Genomic DNA, 913 nt, shown 5'->3' with positions numbered 1-913 from the left:
CATAGAGTACCCTCCAAAACACCCCCATAAACTGACTCACAAAGCAGCCATATCCCTAGAAAGCTCAGCAACTTTCTAGTGCCAAGCGGATACCTGGTTTTGGGATTCAAAGTTCTACCTCGCCTCCGAGGCGGCCAGGGCAAAACACCAAGCACCAGTCAGTGAGCAATGGACCTCACCTTCATTCACGTCAGGAAACCACAAGAAGTATTTGAAAAAGGAAGCAAAGGGACGGGACGCAGGAGGGGACTTCCTGCCCCACTATACCCAGCACTGCTCGTCCAAACCACTCAAGGGGCCCTTTCCCGGAGGTATCAAAGCTCTGAGAGTGGCACAACAGGGCAGGGGAACCAGTCGGGAGGTGGCAAATCAAAGGAGCCACATTAGGGACAATCAGATCATACCCCCAACCCATAACCCAACATCGGGGATGCCTGAGTAGAGTTCCCAAGGGGACTCCGTCAGAGATGCACAAGAACCACCCACCTCCTATCTCCGCGGGACTCCAGGGGACCATCTCCCCTCTCCCGCTTCATGTACTCGGCCCCCAGTGGCTCCCACACCCCAAGCTCTCCGGTGTTTTGGTACCCCCCGTAATATCCGCCTTCCTGCCCCTCCGCCCTTACTCTGCGCCTCCCAGACGGCGGCGCCCGCTGCCCCTTCCCCGTTCCGCCTCCTGGGCTGAGGCTCCCGCCCCCGCCCCGCCTCTCCGCTCTCGGCTCCGTAACTGCTCGGTTCCGCTCCCGCTCGCGCTCGCCGGCGAGGCCCCTCACCCGGGTGGAGCCGATGTCCATCATCACCTCCTCGAAGGCCGCCGTCTCCTCGGCCTGACGCTGTTTCTGCAGCGCGATCTTCTCACTAAACTTGCGCGGATTGGAAGCTGAGGCCGTGGCCGAGGCGGGGCCGGTCGCTG

General features: G+C 60.8%; 1 protein-coding gene across 3 annotated transcripts in view; it reads right to left on the bottom strand.

The window, feature by feature from the left end:
• Window positions 1-906, bottom strand: part of CRTC2 (CREB regulated transcription coactivator 2) — an 11,607-nt gene extending 10,701 nt beyond the window's left edge. Inside the window, exon 1 of one of the 3 annotated variants that reach the window (XM_027776282.1) lies at window positions 774-906. In XM_027776282.1, the coding sequence (XP_027632083.1) occupies window positions 774-797 (24 nt within the window). In that variant the 5' untranslated portion in view covers window positions 798-906. Of the gene's footprint in view, window positions 1-486; window positions 603-773 lie in introns of those variants that run through there. The other 2 variants (XM_027776283.1, XM_027776284.1) reach the window with 2 other exon arrangements.
• Window positions 907-913: the final 7 nt, after the last annotated feature.

This window comes from Tupaia chinensis, unplaced genomic scaffold (assembly GCF_000334495.1).
Source record: "Tupaia chinensis unplaced genomic scaffold, TupChi_1.0 Scaffold000659_1, whole genome shotgun sequence".
NCBI lineage: Eukaryota > Metazoa > Chordata > Mammalia > Scandentia > Tupaiidae > Tupaia > Tupaia belangeri.
This window is presented reverse-complemented; position numbering and strand designations above follow the sequence as displayed.